General features: G+C 38.1%; 1 protein-coding gene across 1 annotated transcript in view; it reads left to right on the top strand.

The window, feature by feature from the left end:
* The window catches only part of LOC150104035 (hemicentin-1-like), a 594,473-nt gene that overhangs the window by 305,374 nt on the left and 265,639 nt on the right, over window positions 1-23,460 (top strand). Inside the window, exons 14-15 of the mRNA XM_090396386.1 lie at window positions 13,286-13,381; window positions 22,895-23,167. Coding sequence (XP_090252512.1) covers window positions 13,286-13,381; window positions 22,895-23,167 — 369 coding nt within the window. The remainder of the gene's footprint in view (window positions 1-13,285; window positions 13,382-22,894; window positions 23,168-23,460) is intronic.

The following is a 23,460-nucleotide window of genomic DNA, read 5'->3' as shown; positions in this document are numbered from 1 at the left end:
GTGCAAGAAGCATGATTGTTATGGGAGATTTTAACTACAGCAGTATAAGCTGGGAAGAGGAAAATGCATGTAGTAATAAAGAGATGGAATTTCTAGAATTCTTGAGGGACAAAAGTCTTAGGCAACATGTAATAGAGGGAACAAGAGGTTCAAGAGTTTTGGATTTGGTCATAGCATCAGAAAAGTTGATAATAACTCAGATGACATCTCTCACACCAGTTGGAGAGAGTGACCATGTGGTTTCAACTTGGAAGATGAACAGACATGCAGGTGTATCAAAGAAAAGGGAACGTATGTGGAATTATAAGGCAGGTGATTATAATAGTTTTAGGTATCAACTAGGGGCAGTTCCATGGAGGACAGAATTGGAAGGCCAGGATATCATTGGTGCTTGGGGAATTGTGAAAGGATATTTGTTAGCAGCAATAGTAAGCTACATTCCACGAGTGAAGAAACAGACACATTTTGGTATAAAGTGGATGACAAACAATATCAAACAGGAACTGCAGTTCAAAAAGAGATTATGGAAGAGATATAAGGAGAGAGGTGAAGGGAAGATACACAAAGAATATAAGATGGAGGCCAGGAGAGTGACCAGTATGGTGTGGAAGGCAAAACTAGAATATGAGAAGAGATTGGCACTAAGATCCAAAGAAAATCCTAGGGAATTTTTTAGCTATTTTGCCAATAAGAGGAGAAATGATTGACATTGTGGGATAAAAATGGGAATAGAGTGACTGATGCAGAGGTTCAATGAGCAGTTTATTGGAGTATTTCATCCTGGAGAAGAAGGTTTAACACTAGATGGATAGGGCAGGTTCAGATTTTAGAGGTGCAAGAGGAGAGTGTGTTCCAAATACTGAGTACTCTGGATACCGGTAAAGCTGTGGGACTGGGTATTTCACCATGAATTTTGAGAGATTGTGCTAAAGAATTGACAGCTCTGTTGACCTGGCTCTTCAATAAAAGTCTGGCTGTGGGAAAGGTACCCTAGGAATGGAAGGAAGGTAAGATAGTGCCGCTGCACAAGGGTGGTAGCAGACTGGAAGTGTCTAATTATAGGCCAGTTTGTGTGTCATCAGTAGTTGTTAAGGTCTTGGAGAAATTAGTGAAGGACTATACACAGCATTGGGCAGATGAGGGTAATTTTATTTGTGAGAATGAACATGGATTTGTTAAGGGCGCTCTTGCTTTAGTAACATGATTGCCTTTTATAATAAAGTGACAAAAGCATTTGATGAGAGAGAGAGGCATATACTGCCATTTTTTTAGATTTTTCAAAAGCGTTTGACACATGATAAGGGTGCCACATGATAAGCTGATATTTAAGTTGCAGCACATGGGTTTAGATGTCTGGTTAGTCAACCGGATTCAGGATTGACTGTCTGATAGGTATCAGAGAGTTGTGTATGGTGGGGCAGTATCATGGAAAAGAAGGTTACAAGTGTTCCACAGGGCTCAGTACTGGAACCTGTACTGTTCAACCTTTATATCAATGACATTATCAATGTATTGCAAGGGGATATTCTGTTGTTTGTGGATGATGTGAAGATGGAAAGGGTTATCAGTAATAGTGCAGATGTGGCAGCCCTGCAAAAGGATTTGAATAAACTAGACAGATGGGTGAATGAATGGGGTATCAGATTAATGCAGCAAAATGTAAAGTCTTGAAGTTTGGGAACCATTGATGTGGAGGATGCATACTCGATTGGAGGTGCTATACTGGAGAAGTAGTGGGAGACAAGAGATCTGGTGGGTGATGATTGGTAGATAACTGAAATTCAGGGAGCATGTTGCAAAGTTGGTGAAGATAATTCAGAGGATTGCTGCAATACTGAGAAAGTTGCTGACCTGCAGAGATAAAAGAGTTATCATTCCGTTGTATAAGACCTTGATCAGACCACACATAGAATATTGTTCTCAGGTTTGGTCCCCAGGATTTGAAGGAGATAAATTAACTATGGAAAGGGTACAGAGGGAGATAACAAAGATGGTTTCAGGGCTGTACAATGTCAGTTACGAGGATTGACTGAGGGAATGTGGACTGCAGAATTTTGTGGATGGAGAAGGAGAGGTGATATGATTGAGACTTTTAAACTGTTGAGAGGCAGTTACAGGATAGAAATTGGGGAGTTCTTTTGCTTGGTCGAACAGAGGGAAGGAGTGATTACAAGGGGCCATCCCTTGAAGTTACGGAAGGAGGCTGTGAGCAAGAGGGTGAGGAGTGGTTTCTTTGCATGGAGGGTGGGTGAACCATGGAATGCACTGCCTGAGAGAGTGGTAAGAGCAGGAACAGGCAATTGATTCGAGGTATGATATGATATGATAAGGAGTGGTATGATAATCTTTCCATTTCCTAAAAACGACCTCCCATGATGAGTCTTTTGACTCCATGGAGGCCTGGATAATAATAATAATAATAAGTTGGAATAGGTTAGAGTAATATTGGAAGTGGTGATATTGAAGAAATTACTAAATTTATTTAGTTAATAAATTTAATAATTTCTCCCCTGTACGCAGTAACTAAGTGCGTGCACTCCCTGCTTGACTGGTATGCTTGTGTACATGCACAAAGCTTAGTAGGAATATTGATTATAGATTATGTTTAGATTACTCTGTGCAAATTTGGTTAACACTGGAGTTTGAATAATACTCAAATTCTTTGAAAGGATTCAGAGGCTTGGATAATGGAAATAAGTTCAATACTGCAATGTGAGAGATGAAGACAGATTTTGGGAGTGTAATTTGGAGGGTGCTAGTGGGTCAGGCGTTACGGACGTGTTTTGAAGAGCTCCTGATTCAGATAAGTTTTACTAGGAATAATTAAGTATATATGCGTAATTGTTTAAGTAAGAGCGGCTGTAAACGTTGTACGCTACTGATATTATTAGTGTGGGTTTTTTTCCTTGCTTAAACTAAATACGAAATCGTTAATATTAGACCTAGTAACCTGCAGAGAAAAAAAAAATGGCGGTGGCATTGTCATTCCATGATTTTAATTTGGATTTCAGTCGTTTCGTTAAGTGTGAGGTCTGTTATACGTATTCCTTCGATTACATAAATGATTTGTGGATGTTTAATGCGGATGGAAGAAGGGTGTGTGCGAAATGTGACCTGAACGAGGAATCGATGAATGCGAATATGAAGTTGATGACAGAAAGTGCTAGTACCGATTGTGTCGCGAGTGCACGTTTGAAAGAGAAGGATGGCGAGAAAGACAGGCGAAAAAATGTTAAAAAATCAGGAAAAAAGAAAAAGAGTGATTTGACAACCGTAACGGATGTTAAAAGGGACGAAAGTGAGGCGGAAAGAAACGAAATTGAGAGAACGAATGAAAGTAGAAATGGCGTGATACAGAAATCGCAAGTAAAAAAAATCGAAAGAATGAATGATAGCGAAAAAAGAATGACTGATGGCGAAAGTTGGACGCATGTTGGAACGAAAGTACTGAACCAAAGAAAGATGAATGACAGTAAAAGTGAGAAGAATGATAGCAAAAGTTGGACGCATGTTAGTCCGAAAGTATGGAAACAAAGAAAGATATGTGAGAGTGAAAGTGAGAAGAATGATAGTGAAAGTTGGACGTATGTTGGACTGAAAGTACGGAAACAAAGAAGGATGAATGAGAGGGAAAGTGAGAAGAGGGGGTCGAGAGTTAGAAAGTTAGAAAGATTTAATGATAGAGAGAATGTGTCGCGAGGTTTGGAAGGTGAATTGGATTGGATGAAGCAAGAAATGAAATGGATGCGGAATGAAATTAAGAGAATTCAGGTCAAAACTATTAAAATAAATCATGATGGCATGAAAGAGTTAACAAAAGATGAGCGAGTGGCGTTATATGGCGACTCCATTATTAAAGGTGTGCTAGAGGATAAAATGCACAAGGTATGTTTTCCAGGTGGTAAAATTAGTAGAGTTATTGAGGCATTGAATATGAGGCTGGAACGAGCAAAAGAGTTAATTGTATTAATTGGTACAAATGATTTGAGAGAGAATAAAGAGCATGTCAAAATGAATGTCAGGAGACTGCTTGGAAAGATAAAGGAGAATAGTGTGACAGGAAGGGTAGTCAGTATGTTGCCTAGGTATGATTGTGGTGAAATGAGGCGGAGAGCAAGGATTACGAATGATATTCTGGCTGAAATATGTGAGGAGATGGGAGTACAGTTTGTTAATGTGTGGAATGAGTTTGAGGGATGAAGTGAGCTGTATGGGAGCGATGGACTGCATTTGAGTGGTTATGGTGTGAGTCTCTTGGAGAGACTGCTGCTGGAAAGTGGAGAAGTGAATAGAGAGAATGAATCAGATCGAGAGGGGAGTGATGTGGAAGAGCAGGAGAGTAAGACAGGAGAGATTGAAGAAGTGGAAATGAATGGGGAAGTGAGTGGTATGAGTATAGAAAATGAGAGAATTTGTGTGCAAGAGGAGCAGGGAAACGGGGAGGCTCAGGGTGGACAGGGATACACAGCGTGAGAAAGTTGGATGCTCCAAGAGGAGGTGAGAGCATGTGTAGGCAGGAAAGTAATGGGATGATCAGGGATCAAAAGGAAACAGATGGAATTGCAAAGGGTTCTAAAATGAAGAAGCAGAAAGGGAAATGGCCCCAGTCTAGCATGGAGAGATCACATCAAGTGAGTGGTATCAGTGGAACTAGTTGGAGATCCAGAAATGAGTTGTTGTGTTTGTATAATAATGCTAGAAGTATAAGAAACAAGGCGGATGAAATGGTTGCACTAATTGCGTCTGTGCACCCAGAGATTGTCGGAATAAGTGAGACATGGTTAGATGAGGATGACATCCTGACAGGAATAGAGATGGAAAGGTATGATGTGTTTCGTGTGGATAGAAGGAGTAAAAAGGGAGGGGGAGTGCTATTGATGATAGAGAAAGAGTTATGTCCATACAAGATAGAGATGCAAGAGGAAAATGGGGCCAGTGGTTTTGAGGCAGTATGGTGTGAGATAGAGATGAATAGAATCAAATACTTGGTGGGATGTTGTTATAGACCTGGTAATGTGGATGGTGGTGATAGTGAAATGTATAATCAAATTAGCCAAGCAATTAAGAAAAGTGTGATCATTATGGGCGATTTTAATTATGGCAATATAAACTGGAATGAAGAGATAGCAACTGGAAGTAAAGAAAATGAGTTTCTTGAGTTTTTGATGGATAACTACCTCAGACAGTATGTAACAGAGGGCACAAGAGGATTAAGGGTCTTGGATTTGGTCATCTCATTGGAGGATGTAATTATCAATGAGGTATCAAATCATCCACCAATTGGTGAAAGTGACCATGAGGTGATTACTTGGGTGGTTGCCAGCATTGCAAGAACCCCTGTGAACTACAAGGGGGGTGATTATGAAGAGTTCAGGAGACAGCTTGCAAGGGTAGCATGGAATGAGGAGTTAGCTGGAAAAGAGATCAATGCAGCTTGGGAGATTTTCAAAAAATATTTAGTAGATGCAATGTCTAAATGTATATCATGGGTGAGAAGGTTAAATAAGGTAGGTGTGAGATGGATGAATAAAGAGATTAAGCATGCAATACAGAGAAAAAGGGCATTGTGGAGGCAGCATAAGAGAAGTGGAAGTAACCAATTTCATGAGGTTTACAAAGACCAGGCAAGGAGGGTGACTTGGTTGGTGAGAGTAGCTAAAGAGAGGTATGAACAGCAGTTAGCTAATGAAGCTAAAAAGAATCCTAGGGAGTTTTTTTTAGCTTCATTAGCTAACTGCTGTTCATTCATAGAAAGAATGATTATGGAAGGATGACATTGATTGGAGGAAATGGTATAAAGACAGCTGTTGCAGAATGTGTGGTGGAGATACTTAATGAGCAGTTCATAAAGATCTTTCAATCTTGTGAATGTGACTTCATGGAGAGATTAAGAGCAGTTGATGATGGGGAGGAGAGACTGACTGTAAGTGAGCAAGAGGTGTTTGGGGAGTTGAGTAAACTAGATGTAAATAAGGCTGTGGGACTTGATAATATATGACCGCGTATTCTGAAGGAATGTGCCAGAGAGTTGACACCTGCCTTGACATATTTTTTTAATACGAGTCTTGCACTCGGTCAAGTCCCTAAAGAGTGGAAGGAGGGCAAGATTGTGCCACTTTATAACGCAGGTGATCGAACTCAAGCATGAAACTATAGGCCTATCTGTGTGTCAGGTGTTGTGGTTAAGTTGTTGGAGAAGCTTGTGAGAACTGGGATCCAGAGTTGGGTTGACAACAATGGTATAATCTTTGATGGACAGCATGGATTTGCTAAAGGGAGGTCAAGTCCTTAAAGAGTGAAGAAGGGCAAGATTGTGCCACTTTATAAAGGAGGTAATCGAACTCAAGCATCAAACTATAGACCTATCTGTGTGTCAGGTGTTGTGGTTAAGTTGTTGGAGAAGCTTGTGAGAACTAGGATCCAGAGTTGGGTTGACAACAATGGTATAATCTTTGATGGACAGCATTAATTTGCTAAAGGGAGGTCGTGTTTTAGTAATCTACTTATTTATTACAATAAAGTGACTGCTTCCTTTGACAGAGGAGAAGGATAAACAGTAATATACTTGGATTTTGCAAAAGCTTTTGATAGAGTACCTCATGATAAGTTGACAGTCAAACTAGAGCAAATGGGGTTGGATATTAGATAAGTGCATTGGATTGGAGACTGGCTATCTGATAGGTATCAACAAGTTGTGTATGGGGGTGCAATATCCAGGAAAATGAAGTCACTAGTGGAGTGCCTCAGGGATCTGTTTTAGGGCCATTACTATTTAACTTGTATAGTAATGATATTGGCGAAGATTTGGATGGAGATATTCAGTTGTTTGCAGATGATGTGAAGTTGGGACGAACCATAAAGAGTAGTGAAGATGTTGTGGCCTTGCAAGAAGACTTGAATAAATTGAGTGATTGGGCAAGCAAATGGGTGTGTGAGTTCAATGTTGCAAAATGTAAGGTTTTAAAATTTGGAAAACAAAGATGGGATGCAGAATTTATGCTTGATGAGAATATATTGTTGGAAGTAGAGGAAATAAGAGATCTTGGGGTGATAGTGGATAAGGATCTAAAATTTAGGGGACACATTGCTAAAATTGTGAAGACAACACAAAGACTTCTGGAATGATGCGGAGGACACTGACGTGTAGAAGTAGGGAGATTCTTGTTCCATTGTATAAGGCTTTGATTAGGCCACACATGGACTATTGTGCCCAGATTTGGTCACCTGGTTTTCAGAAGGATGAAGAGATGTTGGAAAGGGTCCAAAGGCGACTGACTAAGTTAGTTTCTGACCTCTGGAATGTCGATTATGAGGAAAGATTGAAAAGATGTAATTTGCAGAGTCTAGTGGAGAGAAGGAAGAGGGGAGATATGATAGAGACCTACAAGTTGGTAAGGGGTTGTTATAGGATCAGTGGTGGAGAAGTTCTACAGAGAATAGTGGGAGATCAGGGGAGAACCAGAGGTCATCCCTGGAAACTGTGTAAAGAGGGTGTGAATAGGGGAGTGAGAGGTAGGTTTTTTCGTGCAGAGTTGTGATTGATTGGAATGTTTTGCCTGAAAGTGTGGTGTCTGCAAGGAGTTTGAATTTGTTTAAGACGCGGTATGATGAGATGTGTGTGAGATAAAAGGACCTCCTAGTCTTTGACTCCATGAGGTCTTGTTTAATAATAATAATAATAATAATAATTTATAGAACCTATGATTAAAACAGTTATTAAGAACAGTTTTAAAAATGGAAAATTGGAATGAATTTTAAAGAGTGGCAGGGAGGAGATAGCAAAAATAAAAGACAGTCAATCATTTCTAGAAATGCAGAACATAGGATAGAATGGTGAATAAGGATAGGATACTATGTCGAGTTAGGATGGTGAATAAGGATATAAAAAGCAGAGTTTGCATTAAGAAATATGAGTGATTTGAGTGCATTCTTGATGAGTACAGTGAGCGCAAAGACTGGGAATGAATGCAAAGTGTAGTGTGGTATACATGACACTTAGGTGAAACACCTCTTTGCTAGAGAATAGAAAATTTTTTTTTTTTTTTTTTAAAGCTATATTAAGTAATAACTTTCATTTGAAAATGAATAGAGGAAAATATAATTACTTTTTTTTTTTTTAACAGAAAATTTTACCAATGACATGCTATTGGAGCTGTGTGAAGAGAAGGGAGTAGAGTTTGAGGATATATGGCATGTGTTTGAGAGAAGAATGGAATTATACAGATGTGATGGGATGCATTCAAATGGATTTGGAGTGAGTGCATTGGAGAAAGTGTTGCTAAATGGAAGTATAGTGTGTGCTGAATGCAAGAAATCAAAAGTAAGAGTGAAGTGAAAGATCAGGAGAATGGTACTGAAGCAACAAGAGCGCTTGGCAGTGGAAACAATGATAGTATGAGAGAAGAAGAGAGAACGGGAATGCAAGAGGAACAGGAAAATGGTGAGGTGAGGCTCGGGTGGACAGGGAGACATGGCGTAGGGAGAGTAGATGTTGATAGTGGATGTGTATGGAGATGGAGTATATTGCTATGTGGGTGGGGAAGTTGAGGCTGAGTCGATATATGTGGTAAGTACTGATAAAGGTGATTGGGCAAGGGCTAGGATAGGACTTGTTAGAGACCTAAAAATGAAATGCTGTGTTTGTTTACAAATGCTGCAAGTATCAGAAATGACGTGGATGAAATGGTTTCAGTGATTGAATTAATTCACTCCAAAACTTCATTCAACTTCATTCAACCCCAAACATGGTTGAATGAAGATGATATTGTAACAGGAATAGATTTGGAGGGATACAGTATTTTTCACAAGGATAGAAAGGACAAGAAGGGAGAGGGAATGCTACTGATGATAGTAGGGGAATTATCTCACATAAGGTAGGAATGAAAGATGAAAATAGTGAAACTGGTTATGAGGCAGTGTGGTTTAACATGGAAGTTGACAGGAAGACATATTTAGTTGGATGTTGCTATAGGCCAGGGAATGTGGAGGATTGTGATGAAGAAATGTATAAACAACTTGGATTAGTGAAGAAAGGAAGGATAATTAATATGGGCAATTTTAATTATGGTAGTATAGATTGGAATGAAGAAATAGCATTTGGAAATAAGGAAAATGAATTTCTTGAGTTCTTGAGAGATAACTATCTTGGGCAGCATGTAAAGGAAGACATACAATGGTTGAGAGTTTTAGATCTTATCATATCATCAGAGAATGTAATTGTGAGTGAGGTTTCACTTTTCTCCAGTTGGTGAGAGTGATCATGAAGAGATCACCTGGGTTGTGGCTAGCCATATGCAGACCTGTGAGGAAAGCATATATGTAAGGCTGGTGATTATGACAAGTTTAGGACACAGCTTGGAGCTATAGCATGGGATGAGGAGCTGAGCAGTAAGGAAATAAATGCTGCTTGGGAACTGACAAAGAAATACATAACAACAATGTATGAGTGTATTCCAAAGGCCCGAAAGACTGAATAAGGTAGGTGTAAAATGGATGAATGAGGGGGTTAAGCATGAATCTTGTACTTTGGCAGTACAAGATGAATAATGGTAATAATCAGTTTCATGAAGGGTATAGAGAACAAGCCAGAAGAGTGACTCAGTTAGTAAGGAAAACAAAAAGTGCAGTGTGCAGTATGAATAGAAATTGGCAAATCAGGCAAAGAAAAACCCTAGAGAGTTTTTTAGATATGTGGCAAGTAGAAGGAAGAATGACCATGGTACGATGATGTTAATGTATGAAAATGGAAGAATGGTAACTGCTGCGGAAGACAGTGTTGAAGTATTCAGTGATCAATTTATAATGGTGTTTTATCCTGATCAGATGGATCATAATGAACTTATGACAAACTTAAGTGTAGATGACATAGAGGACATAGGAGAGGATGGCTTAATTGTGAGTGAGTAGGAATTATTTGAGGAAATAAATAACCTTGATGTCAATAAGTTGATAGGATTTGATGACATATCATGATGCATTTTAAGGGAATATTCCAGGGCAGTACATTGGCATGCTTGCTTAATAAGAGTCTTACAACAGGATAGGTTCCATGGGAGTGGAAAGAAGATAAAATTGTTCCACTGCATAAAGGTGGAGATGAGGCTGTGGCTTAAAATTATAGGCTAATCTGTATATCTGGAGTTCTGGTGAAGGTACTAGAGAGATTGGTGCGATGTAAGTATTATGCAGAATTAGGTTAAAAGTAGCAGTATTCTTTGTGGTTATCAGCATGGATTTGTTAAAGATAGATCATGTTTTACTAACTTATGTACTATAACAAGGTGACAAATACCCTTGGACAGGAGAGATTCATATACAGTGGTGTACTTTGATTTTGTACTTTGAGACAGAGAATTGTAGAGTAGATGCCCTTCCTCGTTGAATCTTTGGACTCCTCGGAGGTGTCTCATAATAATAATAATAATAATATAACAGACTTCTGAGTCGGATCGGTGACTGGCTTTCAGATAGGTATCATAAAGTTGTATATGGGGGTGCGGTATCCCGTTAGAGGAAGTCACAAGCTGGGGCCATTGTTGTTCGATTTGCACATATTAATGATATTGGGATAGGTTTAACTAGTGTTATGGAGCTGTTTACAGATGATGCAAAATTGAGGAAAGCAATACAGAGTCAAGCCGATGTTATGGCCTTGCAGGAGGACTTGAATAGATTGTATGAATGGCCAGGCAAATGGAACTGTCAGTTCAATGTTGCAAAGTGTAAGGTTTTGAGATTTGGTAAGCAATGATGGGATACAAAGTATACACTTTTTTGGGGGAAACTATAATGGAGGTAAAGGAAAATGAGAGATCTAGGAGTGGTGATGAATGATGACCTGAAATTTAGGGGCTACATTGCACAAGTTGTGAAGAAATGACATCAGATAATGGCAATGATGCAGAGGACTCCGACATGTTGAAATAAAGAGGTTATGGTGGTCATTGTATAAGATTTATTCACACCTCATATGGATTATTTTGCACTGATCTAGTCGCCTGGTTTTCATGGTGATGAGGATATGTTGGAAAGAGTCCAGAGAAGATTCTTTGGAATGTGGAGTGCGAGGACAGATTGAGAGAATGTAAATTGCAAAGCCTTGTGAATAGGAGGAAGGTGGGAGGGGGGGATATGATTGTGACATATAAGCTAGTCAGTGGTTGTTATCAGGTTGATATGGAAGAAATTTTTCATAGAATGAGAGATGGGTTTAGAACAAGAGGCCATCGCTGGAAACTGTATAAAGAGAGTGTTAGCCGAGGAGTGAGGAGAAGGTTCTTTTCATGGAGAGTGGTTGGTGAGTGGAATGCATTGCTTGAGTGAGTTGTGAATGTAGACACATTGAATCATTTTAATGCATGGTTGGATGAGCACTGTGTGCAATAGTGTTCACTTCCCACGATGAGCCTCTGACTCCATGGAGGTTGGATGTTAATAATAATAATAATTATAATAATTATTATTATTGTACATTTACAGTAACTCTAGTAATGGGTCTGTGAAGCACAATATATACGAGGGCTGTTCAATAAGTAATAAGACTAATTTTACTGTCGCGAAACCACTCATCACAATATTAATTTCTGTGGAATAAAGAAATGTTGCTGTCTGTATTAACAAAAGAGGTTGATAGATGGCGTATACGGGCTGATGTGCCAAAGTGAAACATGACTAAATGCAAGCTTGTTTCGGCGTGCCTATGAGCTGTGACCAGTTGTCAAAATGGAAGCATCCTTGGAACAGTGTTATGCGATTAAATTTTGTGTGCGTTTGCAAAAATCGGCATCGGACACTTTTAACATGATACACGAAGCTTTCCATGACGAAGCAATGTCGAGGGCAAGTGTTTTTCGCTGGCATAAAACTTTTAAGGAAGGCAAAATGCAAAATGTGGAAGATCTTGAATGTGAGGGAAGACCTTCAACATCCATCACAGAGACAATGATCAACACAGCAGCAGTGATTATCATCAAGGAGGATCGCAGAATTACAGTACGGCAGCTGCATGTTGTCCTGAATATTTCTGTGGGAAGTGTTCACTCAATCATGGCTGAACATTTGGGACTAAAACATGTTTGCACTCGATGGATTCCCAAACTCTTGACACTGGAGCAAATGCAGCATCGAGTGGATGTGTGCACAGAATGGAAAGAAAGACTGGATAAAAAGGACTAAAGACCGGACTAAAAAGGCGACAACTTCTTAAAATGCATCATTACAGCAGATGAAGCTTGTTCGTATCACTATGACCCTACAATGAAACAACAAAGCAGTGAATGGAAGCATCCGTCTTTGCCTACCCCCCCCAATAAAGCAAAAACGGTAAAATCGGCTGGTAAAGTTATGACCGTAATGTTTTTTGACTATGAAGGCATTGTTTACCAACACGCTGTAGAACCCAGGAATACTGTAAAGCTGATACTATGCGGATGTTTTACAGACAATGGTACAGCACGTCAAAAGGAAGCGTCCATTGCTGAAGAATGGCTTCTTATTGCACCACGATAATGCAAGGCCACATATTGCTGGTGGTGTAGTGGATGTTTTGCAGAAGAACAACATAGATATCCTACCACACCCTCCATACAGTCCTGATCTCGCACCATGCGATTTTTGGCTGTTTCCTCAGCTCAAGAAACCACTAAGAGACCGCCATTTCGAAAGCAACAAAGCATGTGTAAAAGCTGCAGAGGCGGTTTTGAAAGAACTCTCAGAAAATGGACTTTCACATGTGTTTAAGAAGTGGACGCAACGTTGGGACAAATGCATCGTGTCTCACGGTAGTTACTTCAAAAAAAAAGTCCATGTAAATGATGACGATTAAAGGTAATCTGTTTTCTGTATAAATATAGTCTTATAGCTTATTGAACAGCCTACATATAATCTGTGTATCTCTCTCAGTTACTGCCTCCACACCCTTTGTTGGTGCGGTAGTTTTCATAAATGAAAACTTTTGCAAAGTTTTCAGTTATGTAAGGTGTGAAAATAAATGAAATCTTTCATACCTTACAGTTTCTATATTTGGAGGAAATGCAAACTTCATCTCCTTTCAAGAGATTTAGATGTCTCTTGAAATACCAGCACCTGACCTGTTATAGTTGAAGCAGACAATAGCATGCTTTGTCTCACAGAGTATGTTAACTTCTCCTGTATACATCACTGAGTTTTTGAGTTTTTTATGAGTTTTTTTCAGTACTTCTACTGCTAACATATTTTTAATAATTCATGAATATTTTGTAGTTAATTGTTAGACTGATAATAAAGTCTTTTTTTTTTTGTATTTTAGATGCATCAATTAATGATGAAGGAACATATGTATGCATAGTAAAAAACAGATTTGGTCAGCAAGAACTTGAGGCTAATCTGTCTATTACAGGAATTGGTATGTTATTTATGATATTATATTTTTTTTAGTTGTGTCAGTTTTACTCATTATCCTTGAGTTTTAATTTTAAAAAGAATTTTAAAGACCTTCTCTGTAGCATAGCTGGTACGACACCTCAATGGACATCGAAAACAAGTCCAATATCTACACCTCAGCCACTCCAAAATTACAGACTATGTCACTTTTTTATTTTGTATCCAAACACAAGTAGTACAGTAGTAAGTAAGGGGTACAACTTACTTACTATTTACAACAAATTAGGATACATTACAATGAGATCAGCTTAGATTTGATAGGTGAATTATGCAGGGAATAATAATTAAATATGAAAAAAGGAAACTATACTACATAACTTATATACACTAAATATGGTCAGATGTTCCTCCAGTATCTTGCACAATCAGCTGCTCTTTCTGTGCAGGATATAAGGTCCTCTTTTGTGCAAGGTGATGGAAGAAAGGGACAAGAAAGAAGGTTGTTCCATAGACTGGGTTGTCCCACACTCACAATTGTCTGGACCAGTGAGGTAGCCCCATTTGATGAGGTTTTGTTTGCAGCATCCTGCCGTTCGAAGTCTGTTGAGTTTTCTAAGTATTCCAGTCCAAGTGGGCACCATGTGGAAGATGTTCGGCTGTTGAAATACCAGTATTATTTTCAGGGTATAATGCAAGCCATTGTTGAAGTCTTGTCTCTGGGAGGTTTTTAGGTGGTTCAACAGTTGCCAGGAAGCTATGTCGGGATCTTAGTCTTTGGGGCACTGCGGTCTGGCCGAATAGTGGCTGGCATTCATCATTCATTTGTCTGCTTCTTTCATCAGCTGAGAATGCAGATCTTCAAATTGAAGGGGGTGCAATACCAGCCAAAGTATACAGGTCTTTTAGTGGTGTTGGTTTCAGGCATCCTGTAATTAAGCAGTAGCTTTCATTCAATGCTGGATCATTTTTCAGCATGGCAGGATCTGGAGCATACTGGACAGGCGTATTCAGCAGAAGAATAGCAAAGGGCCAAGGCAGAAGATCTCAGTGTACTAGGGTCTGCATCCCATTTGGAGGAGATAAGCTTTCTTAGTATGTTGTTTCTTGCATTCACTTTTGCCTTTGTGTCACTGTGTCACCGACACAAACCATCAGATCCATCCGAGGGTTTTGAGGGAGAAGAAAGAAAGACTTTGTTATGCAGATGTAAATATAAATCTCAAAGACTTTCAAAAAAATCTGCTACTGCTCCACAACCTTCTTATAACCTGAACAGCATTCTCCTCTCACTCCCTCTACAAAATATTGGGGATCCTGCAAGGATATGTCTGAACTACATTGCAGTAATTGTAGTATTGGTACTTCACATTTGATGATGGTTCACTGAATCAACTGAAAAAAAATATTATATATTATGTAATATGTAATATTATGTATTATATATTTTACGTAATAAATTACATGAAATATTATAAATGCACTTATCAGTGCCAATTGTACTTCATACTTGTGTCTACTAACTTGTGTCATGCATGTGCCTGCTAAGCCAGTCCAAAGTTAGATTTGTTATCCATGTTGCCATCTATACACTGTCCCCTTTATTACAAACACCTACCCATTTGGGAAAATGGGAAGGTGTTCCTAATAAAGGGACCACTCAGTGTAGATAGATGCTGAGCTTTATGTATCTAGATTAGGCTCGGTCACATAGGTCACTCTGACGTACATTATGCATATACTGATATTTTGCTTTTTACAGCATGCCTGGGAGAACCTGCTAGTGTTATTGGAATATAATCCTATGACTGTATGCATGGAGAATGCCAGCTAGGAATGCAGACTCAAATTACTTAATTTGTATTTATCCTCTTCTTATTATTCTGCCTAAATGCATATCTCATACCTTTGTGCCTATGAAAATGACTTGATGAAAAGAGGAAATTCCAGTTAATAATTACTTGAAAAGTTTGTTATTATTCTTAAATATCTGTTTTGTTCTGTTAAACAGAAAATATGAGTTTCTTTGCAGCAGTTCACTAGAATGAAAGTTTGTTGGGTAGAATAATTCAAACTGACTACAGTTATATCATCTCAGAACATACAATGTTGTCCATAATTTATACCATCCATTAGCAAAACAATAAATTACAAATGCCAAGAAATTATATTCTTGGTTTTGTCCTTTATCAAAGTGTATTCAAAGTTTGTGCATGAAGTAACTCTACAACTGGGCTACTTATATATGAGGGTGGTTTGAGACGTTCTCAGCCTCAACCACAGAAGACAACTATTGGCAAGATTTTTTTTTTTTCTAAGTTGGTACATTTGTAATAAGTATTCATGTGAAATTGCAAGTCATTCTATGAAGTAGTTTGTTTTATACAGCTGTCTGAAGCAAAAGTGTTGTCTGTATCCCTTGAAATGGATAAAATTGAGTATTGGTTATAAAATTTTTTGTAAAAGAAGATTTAATGCCAAAAGAAATTCATTTGAAGTTTATTAAAGTTTATGGACACTCTTCTCCTTCGTTTTCAACAATAAAGAAATGGGCTGCCAAGTTTAAACTTAACTGTACCAGCCTTGAAGATGATACACATGAAGGATATCCAAAAACTGTAACAACATCAGAAATCATTGATCAAGTGCACAATATGGTATTGGATGAACGGCGAGTCAAAGTGCGTGAAATTGCTGAGACTATAGACATTTCAAAAGAACATGTAGGATATATTTTGCATGAAGAATTTCAAATGAAAAAGCTTTTCGCACTTGCTCACAGCAGATTAAAAACATACTCACATGAAAATCTCTGAACAGTGCTTGGAGCGTTTTAACAAGAATAAAACTGATTTTGTGCATCGATTTATTACTATGGATGAGACTTGGATTCACCATTACACACCAGAATCCAAACAGCAGTCAAAACAGTGGACAGAAGCCGGTTGTTCAGCACCAGAGAAGACAAAGTCTATTCCATCAATAGGAAAGGTCATGGCATCCGTGTTTTGAGACGCTAAAGGCATTTTGTTTATTAATTATCTTGAAAAGGGTAAAACAATAACCAGGGAATATTATTCTGACCTTTTAACCAGACTAGATAAAAAAATTCTTGAGAAAAGGTCCGGTTTGTAGAAGAAAAATATCATCTTTCATCAGGACGATGCACCTGCCCACAAAGATGTTTTGGCAATGGGAAAATTAAGTGATCTGCACTATTAATTGTTGGAGCATCCACCATATTCCCCAGATTTGTCTCCCTCTGACTTCTATCTCTTCCCAAAACTAAACTCTTCCTCACTGGTCAGCATTTTTCTTCGAATCAAGATTTCTTCGAATTACAGCTGTAGAGGGATATTTTTCAGATCCTACTGAGAACCTAGATCCAGGATAATGGCGCTGGAGCATCGCTGGAATAAATGTAATAATCTTAAGGAAAATTATGTTGAAAAATACAAATGATTTTGTAATTATAAATTCGTTTTTTCATTGTTAGGCCAAGAACTTTTCAGAACCACCCTCATATTGTATATACATTATTTGTATATACATTATACTTAATCGAATATAAAGACTTCACAACAGTTGCCTTAGTATCCCATAATGCAAGACATATTCTTACATGTGTAATACATTATGGGAAGGGCGGTCATTCCCAGACCAGTTTTGACTTTTATTGAAGACTCATCAGTGGGAGCCAGACCCAGAAGAGATACCATAGTTGAAGTAATGCAGAAGAATATTACTTTTACTTAATAAATTCATGCTGTACTTTGCAAATTATATATTCACTATGAATCCATTTATGTATATAATCGCTTACCAACTTTTTCAAAATCTTCACCACCACTACCATCACTTCAGAGATACTGATAGCTTTTAGCAAATGGGCACTCAATGCATTCAGTAGCGTTATTCTGTCATTATGCCACAATTAAAAGAAAGAAATTTTCACTTTCTTTCTTTTACTTGCAGCATAATGATAGAATTGATAGACAGAATTATTCTTTTTGGGTTGTCTTTAGCTTGCAGAGCCAATTTCAACTTTGCTTTCCACTTGTAAATCTTCTATCCTATTCTTTATAATTTTCATAACTGATATCATACACATGATATTTCTTTAATTCTAGGGACACATTCCAATATTACATAGTTTAAGTAATTTTTAAATGCTTCCCATGCACTTCTGATATCTTTCTCATCTTAGCAACTTATGGGACAGAACCTAGCATATTTGCAGTTGGTCATAATTTCCTGTTTTGTAGTTTAGCATGTAACTTTTTATAAGTAGAAGATCCATAAACTTAGCTACTTTCCAAGTCAGTATAACATGATCACTGTCTTCAGATTGAAGGAGAACTGTCTCATCTCTTTCTGAAATCCCCCTCTGATACTATAATCAGATCTAACATTCTTTTGACCTTCAGTTCCTTCTGGCATATGCTACTTTTTTTTTTTTTTTTTTTTTTTTTTATGTTGAGCTCATATATGTGAGAGGTTGGTTGATTAACTTATAGTACATTAGTACTGTGTACGGGTAGTGGGTTGGGAAAGGAGGAACTTGTTTACATTTGATTTTAATGACTATACAGTATATTGTACTCCTTGGGGAACAGCGGGAGGAGGACTGTTCCACAGTTTAGCAGTTGCAAGGATGAAGGAGGAGGAAAAGAAGCTTATTCTGTTTGTTTCGAGGTGTACTGTAAAGGGATGTTGAGCAGCAGCTGCATGTGTTCCAAAGAGCTTAATACTAAGTGGAAGAATTATTGATGTTATTTTAGATGAGCATTTCCCATGGAAATGCTTATAGAATATACATATTGCAGAAACCAAACATCTGTGCAAAAGTTTGGGGAGTGAGTTGGTAAGAGATGGGTCATTAATAAGTCTAATTGTTTTCTTCTGTATTGAGTTAAGCATTCTGAGGGAGCTTTCAGGGACCCCACCCCATATGTGAGAGCAGTATTCAATAGCTGGGCATATTTGTGATTTGTATAAGGTTATCAGCTGTTTAAGAGTGAAGTAACATCTTGAGAGAAAGAGAAATCCTGGTTTTTTTTGAAGCTGAGGATGCAGTGGTTGTGATGTGTTGATGTCAGGGTAATTCCAAGAAAAGATTTCTCAAATTGTGTATTGTCAAAAAGAATACTGGGGAAAAAAAAAATGGTTCTTTTTAATGAGAAATAGAACAGAACTTGGTTTTATTAGCATTGAAATTGATGAGGTTATCTGAACCCCATTGGAGGATGGTTTGATGTTTTGTAGGTTGAGGTGAACTGTGTAGAGCAGGGATTCTCAACCTTTTCCAGTGGCATACCACTATATTTAATTCAAGATATTAGATGTACCAGTAAGGCAGTGGTACATGTACCATAGGTTGAGAATCCCTGGTGTAGAGTAAGGTTTATCAAATTTAAGGGAGGAGTGCAATGTGCTGTCATCTGCAAAACTGTGTATTGGGTTGGAGGTCAACTGAAGTAGGTCATTGATAGATAGCAGGAGGAGGGTTGGTGAGAGGACAGAACCTTGTAAAACTCCAGCATTAGTTCAATGGTGAGAGGATAAGGAACCATCCACCACAAATAATGTGAATCCGGACAGAAGAAAACTGGCAATCCAACTACAGAAGTCTTGAGACAGACCAAATGATGGCAGCTTGCTTAGTGAGCCCTTGTGACAAACCCAGTCAAACGTGTTACAGATATCAGTTGCAACCAATTGAGATTCGCCAAACTTTTCCATGGCATTTGTCCAGAGATGGGTGACATATGTGAGCAGATCTCCTATTGATCAGCAGCGACAGAATCCATACCGGCAGTCATTTATTAGGTGGTGCCTTTAAGGTATTGTAGGAGTTGGGAATTGATGATTTTTTATGCTACTTTAGACCGGACTGAGGTGAGCAAGATAGGGCAGTAGTTTGATGCAGTGACTTCTCTCACTTCTTGGGAACCGGTTGAATATTGGCCAATTACCAGGCTGTGGGATAGATACCAGTGGAGTAAGACAGTATATGCAGGCAACATAGGATAGAAGCCAGTTCTGTTGCACAAATGTTCAAGACGAGGGAATGCCATCAGGGCCAGGAAACTTTTTTTTGTGTCTAATTTAGACAGTATTTTTCTTTTATCTCTTTCTGGCAAAAGGATATAGTGGGCATTGTATGTTGAGAAGCTGGAATGGTTGGGGGACTTTTACCATTGTCGATTATGCATTCATTGGAAGCAAAGTGTAAGGCCAGGAGATTGGCTTTTTCTCTAAGTGATGATGCAATAGAGCCTTCTGGGTATGATAGGGGTGGGAATAGTATTGGGCAGAAGTTATGACCAATTGCTTTGGAGAGAGACCAAAAGGCTCAACTGCTGTTCGGACAGGCTGCTAGTTTCCTGCTTTTTGCTCTTTCGAATTCTGTTTTGGAAATTACATTAATTTTTTTTTTTTTTTTTTTCATCTATTTCAGGCTTGAGTATAAGCTATAAAGGAGGATGGAGTTCTTGATTTGAGCCAGTTATGGTATGCTGGTTCATTTGTGCAGCCTTGGCATATCTTTTGGAAAACCAGGGTTTGTAAAACCATGCTGGTGAGAATTTCTTTGGTAATAAGTTCAGTGCATATGTTTGGGATGTAAGGCCAGAAGCAATAGTCCAACCATGGGAATGAAGCATAGAAGTCATGGAGGCTGTCCCACTTGACACTGCTATAATGCCAAACTACTCTTGTATGTGAGTGGCTGTGTAGGCATTGTTTCATGGGGAGAAGATGAGCACTAGATTGTGATCAGAATTTCCTAGGGCGGGGGGCACTACATCACTGTGTATTTGGAAGGGTCGTTGTGAGGAAGAGATCTAGGGTGTTTGGGAAGTGGTTCAAGTTATCAGGTATTCTGGTTGGCATCTGAACTATTTGTGTGAGGTCATTAGTGATGGCAAATGTTTCAGCATCTCTGCCTGCAAGATCCGTACAACTGGAGGGGGAAAGCCAGCTGGTGTTGTGAACATTAAAATCTCTTAGGAGGGTAATTTCGCTATTGGGAAAGTGTGACTGGAGAAAATCAGTTTTTAAGGAGAGGAAATTAAAGTGCTCAAATTGGTTGGCTGCATTAGAGGAGCGATAGAGACAGCAAATGAATTTGACTGAGTGGGGAAAGGATATTATGAACTAAAGAAGGTCAAAGAGTTGGGCGATTCTAGGTTGGGTGCTCTCTGGCAAGATATGTCGGAGCGGATGTATGCACAGACTCCATCCTTGTTGTCGAAAGGAGTGAAAGAGTGTGTGATTTATAATGTTTAGATGAATTGTGCTGGGAAGGGAGTTGAGATTTTAGTTTCTGCAAGAAAGAGTAGGTGGAGTTTGGTAGACTGAAGATAGTGGTTGTTGTGGACAATATTAAGGTTGAGGTTTAGGCCACGGATGCTGATGAAATGGTTCCGTGACGCATATGTTTGACCACAAGGGCCTTGCATATTTCTTATGCAGTACCTGGATACTTGCCTCCATGGTGGCTGCTGGCGGCATCACTTGATTTTTGCACTAATTTAACTTGTTTGTAATCAATGATTCAACTGTTGTCTTTATTTTGACATTTTTCTCCAAGTTGTGTTTGAAGCTGGCGTCCTTGTTCCCTCTGGGCAAATTAGATCTGGTCAAGCTCATATGCTCGTCTGGGGACAAGTGTCTTTGAACTTGTTGTTGATCGCTGTTATTAATTTAGATATGCTTGTTGTGTGTCGCAAGTCACTTTTACGAGGTGTGGGAAGTTCGTTCCGTCCTTTCTTTTATTTATGGGTCTGAAACAATGACACCTGGTGATATTTTTAGAATCGATGTTGCATTCTTCTGCTAATTTGATGATGTCTTCTTTTAGTGCTTTCTGTTTTACTTTGGAAAGTTCAAAATAACAGCATTGAATTTTTTGTGTTTGGCCTCCATCGAGTCATGCACTGTAGATGCAATTAGGTCATGGAGTTCATTCGCAGGCAAAGGTGAACTTGCGTTGCTGTGCTGATCATCAGTTAGTTTGAGCATAATTTCCAGTGCTCGTATTTTGGAGGAAAATTTTCATTTATAGCACTGATGTGCTGTTTGAGGGTTTCAATTTGTTTGCCTAAGTTCAGGAGCTGTTTTACAGAAGGGAGGCACATTGAACAAAAAAAGGGTTGGTTGAGGTTGATAAATAGCTTGTCTGCCATTCATCTATTTTTGCACAGGAAGTATGTAGCCAGTGGCAACAGAACTCGCACATTATAGCATCTCTTGCACCCTTTTTTATTGCTATTATCAGTTTTGCAGCTGTGGCACTTTGTGGATTTGTCAGTGATCAATGGCCCTGTGCTGGTGAGACATGAGGTTCTCATTCATCATTAACTTTTGTTGCTGCCATCTTTGCTTCATATGGTAGGCATAGTGGTTGCTTACACATGGCTGATTTTTAACTGGAAAGATAACTGATTTAATGCGCTATAAGGACTTACAGGTTGTGCTGAAGTAATTGGCTCCTTAGTACTCACTGTTAAGATTTCCGTTTAATGATTAATTTGAATGAAAAACACTTGCAATAATGATAAAATGTGGAGTACAAGTTTAGAGTTGCTTATTCACAGATGCTGCCGGGTGGACTGATGTGGAAATTGTCTACTGGAGGAAATTGTTTCTACAACTGCTCAGTAAATTCAGTTTCATTCTTCTCATGAGAGTTTATCACTACCTAATCAATGTTTGGATAATTAAAGTCATTCATGATTACTCGTTTAGCATCCATCATGGTTTTTCTTTTTCATCCTGACTAGCAACTGATCTGCTAGCTCTGTAACAACACCTCACTTTGTATTTGACTCTTTTAAGCTCTACCTGATATCAGATGTTTTCAGACTCACTTCTACATGGAAAATTATTACTAGTAGTGAGATCATAGCTTTGTATTCTAACTAAACTCAAATCATCGAATATCATTAGCAGCAACTACCCCCCCCCCTTCTTCTCCTATCCTGTCTATCCTTTCTAAAAATATTTTACATTTACACTTGATACCAGTTAGTACATCTGCCTCACTACTTGTTCAGACATAACAAGTTATTTGCATTATAATACCAGATATCATAGCAAACAAATAAAGTTTTGGAATACAAAAGAGTATGTATATCAAGTTTAGCTTTACGTGTTACAAAGTTAAATTTTGACTTCAGCTGAGTAGCTGATATTCTATATCATATTAGAGGTTTGAAAAAAGTTCAAGATTTGGCTTAGTGCTAAATGACATTTTGTTTCTCTCTCTCTCTCTCTCATCACAGTAGGTATAAAGGAATCACTTGAATTCACATTTGGCAACCTCAGTTCAATATTATGCTGCAAATGATCATGAAGAGATACCAAGAAATACTGATCAAAATAAACTCTTCATCTTGACAATGTGATGGTGTTCATTAAGATCAAATTTTCCTTGATAAAAATTATACTATTCTAGTTTGATATGGATTAAGTTTGAAATGAAGTTTGACTTTGAAGTATTTTCTTGCATTTATTTATTTATTTATTTTTGCAGTACCTCCTCTGATTGATTATGCGTTTCCAGTTGTGGGTGTCAAAAAAGGAAATACAGCTTATTTACCATGTACTGTATTACAGGGAAATCCTAAACCTATGATTTATTGGTATCAGAATGAAAATTTAGTAGTAGAGGATGATGATATTCGTATACTGGGAGATGGAAAATTGGAAATAAAAAATGCTCAAGTTTTTCACAAGGGTGATTATGTCTGTTTGGTGATGAATGCTGGTGGAAATGCAACACAGACAATATTATTAAATGTTCAAGGTATGATGTTCTTTATTGCTTTAAATTAATCTTTTGAAAATGCTAAAAGATTTTCTGAATTTTAAAAAATATAATAATGTTTGTTCTGAATATATTTGCAAGAAGTAGTTATTTCAAATAATAATAAGATGAATACTAAGAAAATAATAGGAATGCTTATAAAATTTATTTCATAGAATGTAATAAATACAAATAAAAACAAATAGTTTTTAATGAAAGCATGAAATATAGTAATTATTTGCATTTCACTGTTGCTGCATACAATCCAGTATATGTAGTGTTATTCGTGCATA

This window comes from Typopeltis vanoorti, chromosome 8, assembly GCF_054136105.1.
Source record: "Typopeltis vanoorti isolate ZY-2024b chromosome 8, IOZ_Tvanoo_1.0, whole genome shotgun sequence".
In the NCBI taxonomy this organism is placed as follows: Eukaryota; Metazoa; Arthropoda; class Arachnida; order Uropygi; family Thelyphonidae; genus Typopeltis; species Typopeltis vanoorti.
This window is presented reverse-complemented; position numbering and strand designations above follow the sequence as displayed.